Source organism: Capsicum annuum, chromosome 12 (genome assembly GCF_002878395.1).
Source record: "Capsicum annuum cultivar UCD-10X-F1 chromosome 12, UCD10Xv1.1, whole genome shotgun sequence".
In the NCBI taxonomy this organism is placed as follows: domain Eukaryota; kingdom Viridiplantae; phylum Streptophyta; class Magnoliopsida; order Solanales; family Solanaceae; genus Capsicum; species Capsicum annuum.
In genome coordinates, this window is record NC_061122.1 from 47,007,082 (window position 1) to 47,023,688 (window position 16,607).

The 16,607-nt window shown below is 38.7% G+C and overlaps 2 protein-coding genes across 2 annotated transcripts; one reads left to right on the plus strand and one right to left on the minus strand.

Moving 5' to 3' along the window:
• Positions 1 to 2,086: 2,086 nt before the first annotated feature.
• On the minus strand, positions 2,087 to 14,647 carry LOC107849274. Its single transcript, XM_047401568.1, has 18 exons — positions 14,351 to 14,647; positions 10,106 to 10,905; positions 9,181 to 9,781; positions 8,631 to 8,717; positions 8,456 to 8,530; positions 8,259 to 8,339; positions 6,553 to 7,041; positions 6,242 to 6,319; positions 6,137 to 6,189; positions 5,556 to 5,922; positions 5,324 to 5,416; positions 4,776 to 4,862; positions 4,599 to 4,673; positions 3,892 to 3,956; positions 3,608 to 3,794; positions 3,393 to 3,481; positions 2,860 to 2,974; positions 2,087 to 2,370 (listed from the first exon to the last, which is right to left on the minus strand). The coding sequence occupies exons 3-18, from the start codon at positions 9,568 to 9,570 to the stop codon at positions 2,323 to 2,325; spliced, it is 2,379 nt and encodes a 792-aa protein (XP_047257524.1). The 5' UTR covers positions 9,571 to 9,781; positions 10,106 to 10,905; positions 14,351 to 14,647; the 3' UTR covers positions 2,087 to 2,322.
• Positions 14,648 to 15,216: 569 nt separating this feature from the next.
• LOC107849273 (CBS domain-containing protein CBSX5-like) lies at positions 15,217 to 15,549 on the plus strand. Its single transcript, XM_016693892.1, has one exon. The coding sequence runs from the start codon at positions 15,217 to 15,219 to the stop codon at positions 15,547 to 15,549; it is 333 nt and encodes a 110-aa protein (XP_016549378.1).
• Positions 15,550 to 16,607: the final 1,058 nt, after the last annotated feature.

Consider the following 16,607-nt stretch of genomic DNA (forward strand, 5'->3'; position numbering starts at 1 on the left):
TTAATAGTGATTTCATAGTGCGGTAAATCAATCCCAACAGATGTGTGATTAGTCGCAATAGATTACTTACCTATTAGGATTCATGTTACGCTCCTGAAGCTGATTTCAACAGACGACTCATCTGTTGTAACGAGTGAATTATATATTGCAATAGACTATATATCTGTTGGGATTGATGTTACAGTACTAAGGCACCTTTGAAGCTGATTCCAACAGATAAGTGACATGTTGTAACAGATAATTAACCTGTTGCAACAGATGAGGATCTGTTGGAATCGAGGTCAAGTTTTATCGCAATATATTAGTAATATGTTGCAACAGATATTTATCGTCTGTTGGAATCGAGTTCAGGTTCTTTTACAACAGGTTAATAATCTGTTGTAACAGATATTTACCCCATTGCAACAGACAACACGTCTGTTGGAATCAAGTTCAGGTTCTGTTGCAATAGATTAATAATTTGTTGCAACAGATATTTATCACTTTGCACCAGATAACTAATCTGTTTAAACAGATAAATTATCTGTTGCAACAAATGACCCATCTGTTCGATTCATGTTACGGCCTATAGAACCATAAACATGAATCCAACATATCATTTTTCTGTTGAAACGGATGTCTCATCTGACGCAACAGATGATTTATCTGTTTAAACAGATGGCTCTTATGTTGGATTCATGATCGGGTTTTATCCATTGTTGGAAAAATAGTACAATAGCAATTACCCAGATGACAAATTCAACTAAAAATCGTAATTTGACTTACCAAAGTCTCCTATGAAGTAATGTTAAAGTGGAAAGTGATGTACGAAACAAAATTTGACCTAAGAAATTAGTCAAATAGCAATAGTACTGGTAACAACAACAACAACAACAAATGGTCAACAAGAAGAAGAGGAAGATGATAATGAAGTAGAAGATGATGATAATGAAGCAGAAGACGATGAATAAAGCAGCAACAACAATGAACAATAAAAATCGCTAAGAGAGAGAAAAAATAATGGATGAGAAGCAAGAGAAATACGCCTTTTTCCCCTCCGTTTTCCGTTATATTAGGTAAACATTGGGATCAAAGTGTAAATTTAAAAACTTCTGAGCTATTCTCAAACTTACCGAACTTTCTTAATTCATAATAAAGTAATTGTCACCTTCCTTCAATAATTAAGACTTGTGTCACCTACACCTTATTTTAAAACTTTTTTATCACCTACAGCTCAAAGCCCCTAGCTACATACTATATAATCCTAAGAAATGAAGACGACAAGAAGAAAAAAGAATGTGCACCAACCAAGAAAGAAATATCAGTGTCAAATTCACACAGTTAGAATTCGTCCCTCCTTAAAAGTGCTCAGATTATATTTGAAGGACCAATATTGATCTACTCCAACAGAGATACTTTTAGCCCAAAACTCTACTCATAGCCATCATAATCATGTTTTTAAAGCTGATGATCTTAGATCGCCCAAGCTCTAGAATTATTAGTTACTCTTCACGTGGGCATTGGATAAATCCGCTCCTATGAAATAGAGTACAAACTACAAGAGAGATAAATTGCACTAGACAAGTCTGGTGCACAAGTTGTGACTGAAAAGTCTGTTGATGCATGGTGAGGGTAATCCATGCCGAGTCTCCTATGTAAGAAATCACTCAGCCAACCCTTGCGGGTTTAGGTTTTTGTTTTGATATGTTCTGAAATTATATTCTTTTAATATGTTATAGTTGGGAAAATTAAAGATCCCTAGATAAGCAATCGAATTCAACTACATGGTGGAGATTTGAACAGCCCATCAAGCGAACTCAACTAAGAAGAGAGGTAAGAGAAATGCAAGTTGCTCACAGAGAGATCAATCCGTGCACTGAGATTTACTACTTCAGCCCAATTGCTACTTATTAAAATTAAGACGTCTGGTTGAACTCATTTTATTAATATTTAAGCTCTAAAAGCTGAACACCGGATAATTAAGTTTGCAGTTAAGGTGGTGATTGGAGTAACTGATGGTTCTTGCTAGCAGTGGAGGTGATTGGTGCAAGTTATAGGTAGGGGTCAAACTGATGTGAATAAACCAGATCTATTAAGAGCAAATAAGTTCCCAAAAAAAGCACAGAATGGATTGAGCTCTGAATAATTTATTCATACTTCCATCAATTGAAAATAAGTAGGGCTCTAAGTGTCATGATTGATTAAAATGAGAATATTCTTGCTGCCCGAGTATCCAGAGCCCTTAATGAGTCATTGATATCACTAACATCCGAATTTTAACACAAAATCAGCTGTGGTTTCGCAATTACAATAACCAAATCAACAGTCTTCAGATATTCTGGATTAGCCTCCGTCTGTACCTTTGAACTTGGCATCATATTCATAATGTTGCTGCACCAGCACAACAGAAGAAAAAATACATTCAGAAAATCTGTGTTTTTTCATTTAAAGCTAGGCTGTGATAATTAACCCCGAAGTTAGTAAGCACCCAAAAGATTGATGGGTTGGGTAGAAGAATGCGAGGCCTAGTAATTTCACTGCGTTACGAGTTGTTCTTACTGGGGATTTTTTTTTTTTTTTTGGGTCTGAACTCCAATGTCACTTCACAGATACCTGCCATTTCTTTCAATAGAATATCTTTGCACAGAACTTAAATTGAACAGAGTATCTTCCCTGGAATCAAAATGCCACAAATAAACAGAATAGGAACAGGCAAGCACTTTAAGAAAAAGACTAACAGGCTAGAAATTAAGATTCCCCACCGCCGCCACCATCCCCCCACATCCCCGCCCCAAAAAAATGAACAACACATTCCATGAACCCTTAAAAAGGAGAAAGCAGATAAGGACATGAAAATGCTCAGAGAATTTAGGCATTTACCAAGAAGATGGCTGAAATTGATCTGCCAGCAAACCATCGCTTGTGCATAGCTTGTTGAGCACGAGATGCAGCTTCGACACTATCAAACCACAAGTACACGTAACCAGAGCTATTCCTGCCAAGTGATACATCTAGGATCAATAGCTGATGAAAATACCGTTTATTTAACAGTAGGTAGCTGAATGATATAGCTGATTATTGGATCATGGTATTTGAGAATGAGAGTTGTCAAACAGGAATGAAGAGCTAGCCAATTGAAAAACCATAGGTCATTCGACAATCAAATTTGAGTCACATGCATAGTTTAGTTCGATTATAAACCTAAAAATCTCTTAGGTCTTTCCTTTTTCTCCAAGACAAAGAAGAGGCTTTTTGTTGTCTAGAATATAAAGAAAGACCGGCTGCAAAGAAGAGGAAAAGGAAAATCTTATATGGAAGTACTCAAATAAATTAAAGGATATCCCAGTCAAAGAAACGAATGCATTTTAGAAGTCAAAGCACAAAACTCGACACCAAATAAATTAACCACATACTTGTCCACATGGATATGCTTGACCCTACCATACTTAGAACACTCCTGCTTGACATAATCTTTAATATCCAAATAAAATTCTGGATCCATCTGCAACACATAATTGAAAGATCAATATATTGTGAAATAATAATATAGAGAATCAGATATGCACCTCTCTATCCTTGATGCATCACAAATTTGCGGTTAAATATGAAATTCCACGGTGACACAAACCTCAGTTGCAGGATCAAGCATGATTTTCAATAGCAAACACTCGCTGGGAATTCCAATAGGTTCGGGAACCATGGAAGCAAAGTCTTGCGTTGGGAGCATATTTGGAAAAGCTGTTGCCCCACCTGTTGGCATGCTCATTGCTGGCTGACCTGGAGCTTCTGCAGGAACTCCAAGTGTACCCGCAACACTGTCGAAGAAAATTTGAGCATTAGATTTGCACGCAAAACATGCGACAAATATACCTGAAGCTAGAGCACCCAAAAGAGGGGGAAAGCTGTACAAACCCTGAAACAGCACCCACATCGTCCAATATTGCCATAAGCAAGGCCCTTGATAGAGCGTTGAATACCTGGAATATAGAAAAATGATTCAGATGGGTTTGCACTTTACGATAGAGATGGCAATGATAAGCAGCCTCCTACAGTTCTCAAATGGAAGTTCTTTTTTCATCTCTGTGCAGCTTAATATCAGAGCAAATGAAATCATCAGATTTCTAATGTAACAGTCATCCATATTCAGAGTTACCAAAAACATTTGATTAAAAAAAACATTTTTCGTCAGTTAAAAGGAATGGGAAGAGAGAAAAGAAAGACTTCCCACTAATTTTCATATGCATATTATGAATTAAATTAGGTTGCTGCTTCCTGAGCAGCTTCAGAATGGACAAGCTAAAAGTTAAAAGTTCCATTCCCAGTACTTCAGACCTCCTAGAGTGGATGAAATCAGATCACTGCTAACTGAGATCCTTTGAGGATGTTTAGTCAAACGTGAGAAAATTATGCATCAACTAGTCGAAAAGGTGCATTCGATGTGTGTGCCCTTAGATAATTACTTTTTTTACATTGCAGTGGTAGAAAGAATGACGGATGAAACCATCATTGAACCAAAATGGCCACTCAAAGCTCAGTAATACTATCATCCAACAGTATTCAGAGAAAAGCATGGTCTACGACGACTATCTCATCACAACAAGTTCAGTCTACAGACATACCTTGATGGTGCGACCCGCAATCTCAAGCTTTCCATTCAAACTTTGAGCCGCCTTTGCATGCTCAAGTTGAGCAAACTAAGATGAACCCAAATTGAAACATAAAGGCATTACTAAAAGAAATAAAATAATGATAGAAAATATACACTGGATCATATAGCAGTTCACTAAAATACTGACTTGAACAAATCCAAATCCTTTGCAATGTCCTGTTTCAGGATCTATAGGTAATTGAACAAGCTCTACTGGCCCAAAAGCTTCAAAAATCTGAATACACCAAACATAAAAGGATACAATTAGAAACAGAAAATAAAAGCTTAGTCAGAGATGGGTCTTATTGTAGCAAGGACATTGGAAAAGTAAATTGAACATGCTGAAGAACCAATTACTGTTATAGAGGAAATAAAGTTCAGGCAAACGCATATATGGTCGTCTGTATCAAATACATCATTTCAAAAAATAATAAATTCCTAATGAAAAAAACCTTAGCGATTTTTTCTCTTATAAATGAAGTATTTGATGCATACACCCATATAAGTGTTTGTGTGAACTTTATTTCCTCTGTAACATTAAATTGTTCTTCAACATGTTATATTCTACAAGGAACTGTAGATCAGCATCGCGGAGTATTTTGCATTTAAGCCTCCACCATTATGTGGTGAACATGACGAGTGAATATTCTAGTGCTTTATTATTGTACGCAGATAAAGAGATGCCAGTCTAGTTACCTGTCTAAGCTGTAACTCTGTCATGTTAAAATGAAGATTTCCTACATAAAGTTCTCTCTGAGGCAGCCTTTGGCCCTTTATTGTGACATTCATCTCTCAGAACCCAGTCTCTAGCAGCTTCATTGGCTTCTTCATAGATATAGAGAAATGCACAAGTTATATGTTTCAGCAAGTCAAAAATTTCCTTCAACCTGTACATAGTTATTGGATTTGGCTCAGGGCGACCATTAACATACTGAACAAGCATAACATTATCGGACTCCACAAGCAACTTCCGTGCATTTGGTTTTCCTTCTTTGCATCTGACCAGCCCAAGCCTCAAGGCTTCTAGGCCAGCAATCGCATTGTCTTCGACATCAATCTCACCCCTATACCTACTTAAACCCATTCCATTTTCATCTCGGAAGACACCACTAAATTGTCCTAGCTGGTTACCCTTTGTGCCAACACCGTAGATGTTTAGCTTTATCCAACCTGGAGGAAGAGGAACCGAGATGCATCTCAAATGACGAGGGCCACGAGTATGACCCAAAATTTGTGCAAATCTCTCACTAGACTCATTCTTTAGCATGCGATATATAAAATCTATTCCAAGATACCTGCAACACAAAATTTACAAGTTACACCTTTAGGAATGAAGTTCTCCGTATCTACCTATTGATCCTTTAGCTCAGCTCTACTACTATTTTTTCCTGGAAGCAAATAATTTAAAAGTACTTTGCATGATCCAACAAACAAAATACGGACCCTACAACTAGCACTTAAATCATTTTACATATCTTATGACGAGAAGAAGAAATGGAACAATCATACGCAACAGAAATTAAAAGGCCTTTGTTACCCAGTATCAATAGAACAACAGAGAACTGTATTTGATAACAAATGGAAATTTCAGTATCTAGTCACAAATCCAAGTACCTTTGCATTTCTAACCAACAACTTCCGTTTTGTCAAGGTCGTTGTTGGGAACCACGTCAAAGAAATGCCAGGCAAATCCTGAAAACAAATTAGCATACATCTGATCGTTGCTGGTTTATATGTCAATCACTGTTGTGAAATCATGAATACTACATAAGAGTAGCATTGTTTCTAGACTATTCTGATCACAAACTGGCATCTCGGTGCACGTGTTGCGAAATGATCTTGTCAGAAAAAAAATCTGGTTAAGACAACATGAAGATCAGTTCGCTCCCAATAGGTTGCCAATAAGATTATAGCGAGGACTAGGCATGTAGAACATTTGTTGGTCCCCCAGCTTTCCTCTTACAATTTTCATCAATGGTGAGAACCTCAGGACCTAGTTCCTTGAAAACTATGATATCAGCTGGAGACATGACAGGATTGTATATTTCTACATTGCCAATCCAATTGGAAAAATCTCGTTTTAGTAGGAGAACTAAGGCAAGATGAAATTGTGAACTGAAACTATATTCGATGCTTCCCAAAGCACAGATTACCACCTGAACATGTGAATGGGAGCCTAAAAGGCGAAACAAATGTTTTTGGATTGTCGCATTCTGTTTGAGATCCAATCGTATTCCAGCATAGAATTCAGAGTTCTCAACATTCTTCATCATTAGTTCAATCTCTTTAAGCAACCTTTCTGCCTCATCTTTTATGTGAAAATCAACATTTGACTCCATATAGTCATTCATGTTTATGAGGTTCAGATTAACGTTGGCCTGTAGCAGCTTAAACACTATTTGGGACCTGCAAATCTAGAACTCCAAGTACAAAATCAGTAGCAGGGGGAAGAAACAATGCATTTCTCTTTATCTGAAAGTGTAGAACTCAATAATACAGAATAGCTAGAAGGCTGAAAGTAGCTTGTCTCCTAGAAAAATATCGCACGTTTCAAGCCAGAAATATATTTGAAGAAACAACTCATTGACATCTTCTCTATTATAAATTGGTGCGACTGATACAAAAGAGTGCAGCTAAAGCTAAGAGACATGATCTGTTCAGAGACAATTACGTAGGATTTGCAATCATATACAAGCTCTTCTAAACTCAATTCTTTTATCTAGGTGTATTTCAGTCAACTACTTCGACTGCCAGTACAAATCCCAAAGAAATCATAGATCAAATTCAAGAGAAATCTTTTATTTTTCCTTTTTCTTAGAACTTCCTTTTGCCTTCAAAAGTATAACAGAGTCTCTATATCATGTGGATGACGAGCAGTTCAACTACAGGCAAATTAAAAGAGTTGCTCTTCTGGACTTAAAATGAAATAGCAACACAGGAACTTTTGAACGATGGAAACACATAAGGAAATGCTAGATCCTTAGGTCGAATTTAAAAAATCAGTATTTCGAACAGAACATAACAGAATGCTCACAAAATATATACAGCAATTTAGTTTTACAAACTGATCGGAAAAGGAGTCTGTATATATTTCATGTGGATAGCAAGCAGTGCAACTACCAACAAAGGAAGACGGAAATGCTAGACCCTCACAAAACATATAGTACTATATTTTGGTTTTAGAAAAATGAGGTAAACGAGGAGATACTGAAAAAAGAAAGTAGGTGAAAGTTTGCAAGTGTTGCAGTAAATGGTGGTCATTGATGATAGAGAAACTTTTGGAATTGTAGTGGATTTCAGCTTCAAAAATTAAATAAAACTTTATGATCATAAAATTTATATATTTATATTGTCAGTTTGCGTCACTTTTTTCTTGAATACCTAACAAAACCCACAGAAAAAGGAAAATAAGAAGAGAGAGAGAGAGAGAGAGAATAGACACTATATCGATGATGCAGCTAATTAACTAACACATCCTTAAATAATTTTTCTTTGGTCATTTCTAACACAAGAACATGTATGGACCTTTTACCACCTCCGTCATACTCATAATTTCTGAAGTATCTGACCTACTTAAGGGAAAAGATGGCATGCTAGGTACTCCAATATAATGAGTTAAAAGCAAACTCACCGAGTCACCTGCATCATCATCAAAATCTGCAGTTTTAACTCCAGCATCTTGTACTCCAACATGTTCAGTAAAGGATGAAACCTGCATTAAACCGAAAAGGCCAGTCAAGGCTCAACAATACTGTAATCCAACAGAATTTAGAGAAGCAAGTTCTACATAGACTATATATCATCAGCGAGTTCAGTTTATCGACATACCTTGATGGTGCAACCCCCAATCTCAAGCTTGCCGTTCAAACTTTGAGCCGCCTTTGCATGTTCAAGTTGAGCAAACTAGATGAATCCATATTGAAACATAAAGGTGTTACTAAAAGAAATAAAATAATGATAGAGAATATATACTGGATAATATAGCAGTTCACTAAATACTGACTTGAACAAACCCAAATCCTTTGCTATGTCCTGTTTCAGGATCTGTAGGTAAGTTGACATGCTCTACTGGCCCAAAAGCTTCAAAAATCTGAAAAGACCAGACATAACAGAATTCAGTTAGAATCAGGAGACAAAAGCTTAGTCAGAGATGGGTCTTATTGTCGCAAGGACATCAGAAAAGTCAATTACACATGCTTAAAAAAAATTAGTTTTATAGAGGAAATAAAGTTCAGGCAAATGCATATATGGGTGTCTGTATCAAATAGATCACTTGCAAGAAACAAAAACTCCCTATGAAAAAAAATCTTAGGGAATTTTTCTTTCTTATTGATGAAGTATTTGATACATATACCCATATAAGCGTTTGGCTGAACTTTATTTCCTCCAGAAAAATAATTTGTTCTTCAGAATGTTATATTCTACTAGTCGAGATAGATCAGCATCACAGAATATTGTGTATCTAAGCCTCCAGCATTATGTGGTGCACATGATGAGTGAATATTCTAGTGCTTTGCTACTATACGCAGATAAAGAGATTTCAGTTTAGTTACCTGTCTAAGCTGTAACTGTGTCATGTTAAGATGAAGGTTTCCTACATAAAGTTTTCTCTCTGAGGCAGCATTTGGCCCTTTATTGGGACATTCATCTCTCAGAGCCCAGTCTCTAGCAGCTTCATTGGCTTCTTTGTAGATATAGAGAAATGCACAAGTTCTATGTTTCAGCAAGTCAGAAATTTCCTTCAACCTGTACATAGTTATTGCATTTGGCTCAGGGCGGCCAATAACATATTGGACAAGCATAACATTATCCGACTCGACAATCAAGTTCTGTACATTCTGTTTCCCTTCCTTGCATCTGACCAGCCCAAGCCTCAAATCCTCTAGTCCAGCAATCACATTGTCTTCGACATCAATCTCACCCCTATACCTACCTAAACACATTCCATTTTCATCTTGGAAAACGCCACTAAATCATCCAGGCTGGTTACCCTTTGTGCTAATGCCATAGATGTTTAGCTTAATCCAACCTGGAGGAAGAGGAACCGAGTTGCATCTGAAATGACGAGGGCCACAATTACAACCCAAAATTTGTGCAAAACTCTCACTGGTCTTATTCTTTAGCATACCATACAGAAAACCTATTTCAAGATACCTGCAACAAAAAAGCTACAAGTTATATCTTTAGGGATGAAGTACACTTTACCCTCCTATTGTTCCTTCAGCTCAGCTCTATCACTCTATTGTTTCCTGGAAGCAAATCATTTAACAGTACTTTGCATGATCCAACAAACAAAATACAGATTCCCCAACTAGAACTTGAATAAATTTACATATCTTATGATGAGAAGAAAGAAATGAAACAATCATACCCAACAGAATATAAAAGGCCTTCGTTCCTAGTATCAAAAGAACAACAACAGAGAACTGCATTTGATAATAAATGGAAATGTCAGTATCTAGTCACACATCCAAGTACCTTTGCATTTCTAACCAATAACATCCCGGTTTGTCAATGTCGTCGTTGGGAACCACATCAAAGAAATGCCAGGCAAATTCTGAGAACAAATTAGCATACATCTGATCGCTGCTAGTTTTTATGTCAATCTCTGTTGTGAATTCACGAATGCTACATAAGCGTAGTATTGTTTCTAAAAGATTCTGATCACAAAGTGGCAGCTTGGTGAATGTGTTGCGAAATGAGTTTGTCAGCAGAAAAATCTGGTTAAGACAAGATGAAGACCAGTTTGCTCCCAAAAGGTTACCAAAAAGATCAGGATAAGGATTAGGCATGTAGAACATTGTCGGTGTCCCAGCTTTCCTCTTACAATTTTCATCAACGGTGAGAACCTCAAGATCTAGTTACTTGAAAACTATGATATCAGCTGGAGACAAGACAGGATCGTATATTTCTATATTGCCGATCCAATTGGAAAAATCTCGTTTTAGTAGGAGAACTACAGCAAGCTGAAATTGTGAACTGAAACTATACTCGATACTTCCCAAAGCATAGACTACCACCTGAACGTGTGAATGGGAGCCTAAAATGCGAAACAAATGTTTTTGGATTGTCTCATTCTGTTTGATATCCAGTCGCATTCCAGCATAGAATTCAGAATTCTCAACATTCTTCATCATCAGTTCAATCTCTTTAAGCAGCCTTTTTGCCTCATCTTTTACGTGAAAATCAACAAGTGACTCCATATTGTCATTCATGTTTATGAGGTTCGGATTAACGTTGGCCTCTAGCAGCTTAAACACTATTTGAGACCTGCATATCTAGAACTTCAAGTACAAAATCAGTAGCAGGAGGAAGTAAAAATGCATTTTTCATTATCTGAAAATGTAAAACTCAAAATACAGAATTGCTAGCACGCTGAAAGTAGTTTGTCTCCTAGAAAAATTGGTTCAATTGATATAAAAGAGTGCAGAAAAAGCTAAGATACATAATCTGTTTAGAGACAATCACGTAGTATTGCAATCATATACAAGCTCTTCTAAACTCAATACTTCCATCTAGGTGTATTTAAGTGAACTACTTCGACTGCCAGTAACAATTCCCCGCGAAATCACAGATTGAATCCAAGAGAAATTTATTTATTTATTTATTTTAAGAATTTCTGTTTCCTTCAAAAGTAAAAGGGGAGTGTATATATTTCATGTGGATAACAAGCAGTTGGAATTAAAACTGTTTTCTGGGCTTAAAATGCAATGGCAACAACAGAGGAACTTTTCAACACACCAAAAATTGTGTAATGATTTAAACACATGAGGAAATGCTAGATCCTTGGGTCGAATTTAAACAATCAGTATTACAAACACAATACAGAGGAATCCTTAGAAAACACATACAGAAATTTAGTTTTCCAAACTGATCGGGAAAAATGAATGGAGAGTCATCCCGAGTGAGAATCTTTCGACCCAGCATAGGCTCTTGGTTATGGATTTGGGTATAAAGAAGAATAGAAAGAGGAGGAGTAAGGAGGGTAGACCGAGAATTAAGTGGGGCGGCCTGACGCCAGTGAATGCGTGGGAGATAGGGGAGAGGTTGGCGGGAATGGGGGTGTGGGAGTGTAGGGGGGACGTGGATAGTATGTGGGACAGGGCGGCAAGGTGCATCAGGGAGAATGCAAGTGAGGTGTTGGGTGTTTCTAGGGGCCGGGCCGGGCACCATCGGGGGGATTGGTGATGGAATGAAGAGGTGGAGAAGAAAGTGGGGACCAAGAAAAGGGCGTATGCTAAGTTGGTGGAAAGTAAGGACGAAGAGGAGAAGCGGGTGTACAGGAAAGAGTACAAGCTAGCGAGGAAGGAGGCGAAGTCAGCAGTCACGGCTGCTAAGACGGCCGCTTTTGAGAGCTTGTATGCAGGGTTACAGGGGAAAGGAGGGGAGAAAAAGTTGTTTAGACTCGCTAAGGCTAGGGAGAGGAAGGGTCGTGACCTCGATCAGGTGAGGTGCATTAAGGGGGAGGACGGTAGAGTGTTGGTGGAGGACGGCCACATCAAGAAGAGATGGCAGTCGTATTTTCATGGGCTCTTGAATGACGAAGGGGATAGAGCTATTGTGTTAGGGGAACTGGAGCACTCAGAGGAGTGTCGGGATTTTAGCTATTGTAGACGTTTTAAGGTAGAAGAGGTTAGACAGGCTGTCCGCAGGATGCGAAGGGGTAGGGCGACGGGACCGGATGAGATACCGGTGGAGTTTTGGAAGTTCGTTGGAGAGGCTGGTGTAAGGTGGTTGACTGGATTGTTTAATGAAATTTTCAGGACGGCAAAGATGCCCGAGGCGTGGAGGTGGAGTACCATGATCCCTCTCTATAAGAATAAGGGGGACATTCAGAGTTGCAATAACTATAGGGGGATTAAGTTATTGAGTCACTCGATGAAGATCTGGGAGAGAGTGGTCGAGGTGAGGCTGAGACGGATAGTGTCTATTTCGGAGAACCAGTTCGGATTTATGCCCGGCCGCTCGACGACGGAGGCAATCCACCTGGTACGGAGGTTGGTGGAGCAGTATAGGGAGAGGAAGAAGGATCTGCACATGGTGTTTATCGACCTGGAGAAGGCTTACGACAAAGTCCCCAGGGAGGTGCTTTGGAGATGCTTGGAGGTGAGTGGGGTGCCGCTGGCATATATCAGAGTAATTAAGGATATGTATGATGGAGCGAAAACCCAGGTGAGGACGGTGGGAGGAGACTCGGAGCATTTCACTGTCCTGACAGGATTGCATCAGGGATCTACTCTTAGTCCCTTTTTGTTTGCGTTGGTGATGGATGTGTTGACGCGGCGTATTCAAGGGGAGGTGCCGTGGTGTATGCTTTTTGCAGACGATGTAGTTCTGATAGATGAGACTCGAGGGGGTGTGAATGACAAATTAGAGGTGTGGAGGTGAACTCTTGAGTCTAAAGGGTTCAGGGTGAGCAGAAGCAAGACAGAGTATGTGGAATGCAAGTTTAATGACGTGAGGCGGGAGAATGAGGTAGTAGTGAAGCTGGAAGCTCAGGAGGTATGTAAGAGGGACAAGTTCAAGTATCTTGGGTCCGTGATCCAGAGTAACGGTGAGATTGACGAGGATGTCTCACACCGTATTGGAGCGGGATGGATGAAGTGGAAACTCGCGTCGGGGGTGCTGTGTGATAAGAAGGTGCCGCCCAAGCTTAAAGGCAAATTCTACAGGGTGTTAGTCCATCCGGCCTTGTTGTATGGAGCGGAGTGTTGGCCAGTTAAGAACTCCCACATCCAAAAAATGAAGGTGGCAGAAATGCGGATGTTGCGCTGGATGTGTGGACTGACTAGAGGGGATAGAGTTCGAAATGAGACTATCCGGGAGAAGGTTGGTGTGACTTTAGTGGAGTGCAAGATGCGGGAAGCACGATTGAGATGGTTCGGACACGTGAAGAGGAGGGGCATGGATGCCCCGGTCCGTAGGTGTGAGAGGCTAGCGTTGGATGGTTTTAGGCGGGGTAGGGGTAGGCCGAAGAAGTACTGGGGTGAGGTGGTTAGGCGGGACATGGAACAGTTACAGCTCACTGAGGACATGACCCTAGATAGGAAGGTCTGGAGGACGTGAATTACGGCAGAGGATTAGGGCCAGTTCGGGTCGCTAGTGTAGGGAATTACTTGGTGGGGGTTTTATTCTTGTCATGATTCCGTGTTCCGTGTTCCATGTTGTATTACGAATCTGTGTGCTTTCCCCTGCTTTCCTCTGCTTTATATTACTTATGGGTGTCGTATTTATGTTATGTAATCTGCTTCTGTGCTGCACTATGTGTTTGTGTGGTATCTCGTGTCTTGAGCCGGGGGTCTATCGGAAACAACCTTTCTACTTCATCAGAGGTAGAGGTATGGACTGCGTACATCTTACCCCCAGACCCCACTAGGTGGGAATACACTGGGTTTGTTGTTGTTGTTGTTGTCTATACAGCAAGCAGTTTAACTACAACGACATAGTTGTTCTTCTGGAATTAAAATGAAGTCGCAACAAAAAGGACAACGGAAATGGAAAACAAGCAGTTTGAATTAAACCAGCTGCTCTTCTGAACTTTGAACATAGAAAAATTTGTAGAACTATGGAAACACATCATCTGGATAACAAGCTGTTCAACAATCCTTCACCAATCGAGTTCAAACCATCACTACTATGAACGGAATTCTCAGAGAACACATACAACAATTTAATTTTACAAAACAATAAATAAGAAATTTGAGTAAAAGAGGAGATACTAACAGCAAAAATGGGTGAAAATCTGCAAGTGTTGTATCAGTAAATGGCGCCTTGAGACGCCATTGAAGTGCTACATTGACGATGAAAGAGCTTCAAATGATGGAGAAACTTTTGGAATTGTAGTGGATTTCAGCTTCAACAAACTTTATATAAACGACATCAATGGGAAAAGCTATTTTTCTGTTCCATTTAAACGATTTTGGTATTGGCATTTTTGCTGTGTCAGAGAGTACAGTACAGAGTAGCAAATATGTTGCTGCGCGCCTTTGCCTAAAACTGCCTCGGCCATTTTGCTTTTTGGCGTTTTCTTTCACGTAGTACAGTTGTCATTTTCCCTTTTTTTTTTTTTTACATATTCAAGTTGACTAAATTTTTAAATCAAAACTTACACATTCAAAAACTAGGGAAAAGGGTCAAATATGCTCTTAAACTTTGCGAAAAAGTTTAAATATATCTTCTGTTATAAGTTTGGTTCAAATATGCCCTCGTTGTTAAAGTTTAAGAGCAAATATACCCCTTTAGACGTTAAGTGATTTGCTGGAAATTTGCAAGTCCATTTTTTTCTTTTTTTTTTTAATTCTTAATGGCCACATAAGCAAATAATTGCCACATCACAAAAAATAAATTCCACTGGTGTCTTCTCTTCTACGCCTATGTTATCAATTGAGTCCCTCAATTCTAGTGCATACTGAACAAACAGTAGTGGCAGTTGTCGATGATGATAAAAGACTAATAGGGAAAATCTCATCTTCCACTCTTGCCTACTGCAATAAAGATATTGCAGCAGCAATTACGACTCTTTTATCCGGTGATCTTATGCATACATCGATTGTGATGCTCCTTCGGAAAACTTGATTGGTTTGGTGAAAATGAGGTTGCAAGAGAAAAAACTTAGCCTAATGATGGAACTGATGGATGAAGAATTTCCAGCGTCGTCTTCATCATCTTCAATTTTGAGTTGTTCTTCTAATGATAAGTTGAGGTTGAGCAGAAACGTGTCAGGACGATCTTTAACAAGACGGTCAGAGGCCATTGCTTGTTATCCAGGGAGTTCATTGGTGGTTGTGCTGATTCAAGCACTTGCACATCCTACGAGTTTCATTTGGGTCATCGATGAGGATCACAATTTAGTTGGAGTGGTAACATTTAAAGAAATCCTGAAAGTTTTTCAGAGTATTGCAAATGCAAGGTTGCAAACCTGAAATGGAGAATTCGTCAACTCAATAATAAGACCAGCTTGTATCCATCCATATATATAAGTAGACTAATATATTGCAAACTATAGGTTATACATTTTACATGCTTATTTGAGAAAAAGACCTTTTTGATGGTGATTGATATAATCTAAGTTGCTTGAACTTTCCAAAAACGTTGTTGCACCAGTGTCGGATTCTTCAAAAATACACTTATGTTGGAGGATGCGATGCGCACCCATTTATGAAAAGTCCAAGCCACTTAGAATGTAATTTGTGTTTAGATTTTTTAGAACTCATTCTTTGTCTTATTTCCTCCGCGAGGTTAGAGTAAGGTCTATGTATACTTTATTATCCCCAGGCACCCCACTTGTGGGATTTCACTGGATATGTTATTGTATCCGTTTTGTTGTTTTGTTAATGACTAGTTTAAGCTCTATGGTTATAATACCTTATTGTTTTGCCACAAGAATTTAGTTGTATTTCTTATTCCCTTCCCTGTACCCATGTGTTGGTAGAGCTGCTCCCACCCACCATCTCCAGCAATGACCTACAGTCAGTAATTTAAGTAGTTAAAGGGGTAAGTGACCAGAAGTGATGGCTGCTATGGCTTCAATTGAATCCATGGTCTATTACAATGAGTTTGAGGTCATGTTGAAATCTCAAGGACGACAGGAAAATTATCCTCTGTAGCATTCCAATAAGCTGCTTTGTATATATAAAACATATGGTGAAATGGGTTAGGGTATTACGGTGATTAAAAGGGTCTTGGTCGGATCTTGGGTTGGGTCAGGGTATAAAAGAGTAGGGTGAATTTATTTTTTGTGATGTGGAAATTATTTGCTTATGTGGCCATTAAAAATTAAAAACAAAAAGGAAAAAGGGGCTTGCAAATTTTCCAGCAAATCATTTAACGTCTAAAGAGGTATATTTGCTCCTAAACTTTAACAACGAGGGCATATTTGGACCAAACTTGTAAGGGAAGGCATATTTGGACCTTTTCACAAAGTTTAAAGGTATATTTAACCCTTTTCCCCCAAAACTATATGAAAAAATAGTATAAAGTA